Source organism: Aplysia californica, unplaced genomic scaffold, assembly GCF_000002075.1.
Source record: "Aplysia californica isolate F4 #8 unplaced genomic scaffold, AplCal3.0 scaffold00711, whole genome shotgun sequence".
NCBI classification, from domain to species: Eukaryota; Metazoa; Mollusca; class Gastropoda; order Aplysiida; family Aplysiidae; genus Aplysia; species Aplysia californica.
The window spans coordinates 79,111-80,986 of NW_004797981.1; the positions used below are offsets into that span (position 1 = coordinate 79,111).

The 1,876-nt window shown below is 39.0% G+C and overlaps 1 protein-coding gene across 3 annotated transcripts in view; it reads left to right on the top strand.

Moving 5' to 3' along the window:
- The window catches only part of LOC101860772 (centrosomal protein of 162 kDa), a gene marked incomplete at its 5' end in the record, with an annotated part of 133,182 nt that overhangs the window by 78,211 nt on the left and 53,095 nt on the right, over positions 1 to 1,876 (top strand). For all 3 annotated transcript variants that reach the window (XM_013088260.1, XM_035972496.1, XM_035972497.1), the window contains 1 exon segment: positions 1,230 to 1,460. In XM_013088260.1, coding sequence (XP_012943714.1) covers positions 1,230 to 1,460 — 231 coding nt within the window.

Below are 1,876 nucleotides of genomic sequence, written 5' to 3' on the forward strand. Positions count from 1 at the left end.
TTTTTTAGGAGGACTTCCGTAACGAGCGACCTCTATGAGACAGAGTAGAATAGAGGGCTAGGGGTTGGGGTAGATCTAGGGGTTGGGTTAGGGTTAGGGTTAGATCTAGCGGTCTCTTCTTCATATTCATTGTGTTCGTTGGGGTAGTCGCTCGTTACGGAAGTCCTTTCCCCCTTTTATTGATATCTGGTAAATGTGCCCCCCCTCCCCTATTATTACCGCCCCCCTCCCTTTTATTTGGAACCTCAGAGTACTCTAACAACTTGGTTCAGTCCACCCACATTAGAACAATAACAGGCCCAATGTGAGTATGTTTACCACCCCTTCTATATATAGAACAGCCCTCTTCGCTTACACAGCATGTAGCATTGATTGTCACGGACAGCACCGCAAGCTGTACTGTCTCGTTAACATTGCTAGGTCTCTGGTTGAAGTCTGTTGCTGAATAGCACTTTTCTTCCAAATCGGGTGACACTGGCATTTGACAGAAAAGAAACAAAAGAAAGGGGGGAAAAATCATTTTATTGTCACAAGGAATACGATGTTTAAGTTTTGAGTATAAAAATTTTTTGTATTTCTTTCTTCATACATATGTGGGGCGTGCTGACAAAATGAGTTACTTCTCGCACTTCACAAATGGAGATATCGGCAGAAAATCAACAAAGGAGTAAATTTGTAGACTCTCAACTGATGTCATTTTCTTCAAGTTTACCATGTCTTTTATTATTTCCATCTAATGAATTGAAAAAACTCAGCCTATCAATTCAAAACATCTATTTCTACAGGGCTAAAATATGAGAAGTAACTCATTTTGTCAGCACGTCTCACATATGTGTATTTAAATGTTTTGAGTAATGATCTTTTTTTAAAGAAGAAATACCAGCAATTTTGTTTGAATTTTGTATGAAATAGAAATCTGAAACACTGAGAATTGTCTTGAGGCTGAAAGGTTTACAAGTGAATAATAAATGTTGTATATTACTTTTTTTTTGTCTTGTCCGGTTTCTGGTTTGGTGCTTCATATTTATATCAGGAATGAAGAAAATGTGTCAGCAAGGCAATAATTGTTATGCTTCGGAGAAAAAAGCAAAACAGGAAGCAGGAAAATTGTTTGGAAATAGTTGATGATTATGATGATAGTGATGGTGATTGTATTGATGATGATGAATAATGTTAATTTGTTATGCAATTGATAATGAAAGCTTAAGCTTTATTATTTGAATCAATAGGTGAAAGAGATGGAGCATGTTATTCGAAGGCGGCATCCAAACTCCCTGCCTGCTATGATGATGGTAGCGGCCACTGTGCCGGATCCTGTCACTGACAACAACCTGGGTAAAGGCCGCACCGCCCAGGTACTGGAATCAAGGATAGCTAAGTTGGAGAAGGAGCTGGAATCGAGGGATGAACTGGCTCAACAGGATGTTCGAGCTGTGGAGCAGAAGTATAACTATCTCAAGGTTAGCATTGTTGCTGCAGTGTTTTTTCAGGTGGCACGAGATAGTTTTACCTTGCTGCTCCAAAGCAAAGTGATGACCGTACAAATAATCATGGTAAACATTTAGTTGCAGTCCATTAGAAAATACTGGTGGTCTCAACTGTAAATTTGGATGCGATAGAAAGGTAGTTTCCAGTCTAAAAAGAAGTTAAAGAATGGAATTTCTTTGAGTTGTATTGATATACAGAAATCCCCGAAAAACTTAACAACTTTTTTCATAAATATTTTCCTCCTCACTGGCGCTTTGTGTTTCAAATTTGAACACAATATTTGGCAGCCAAAAGGAATTTGTTTTTGGGTGACCTTATTTGGGCCACAGTGTGGCCTAAATAAGCTAAACCCCCCTCCCTTACCTTATTTAGGCCACACTGTGGCCCA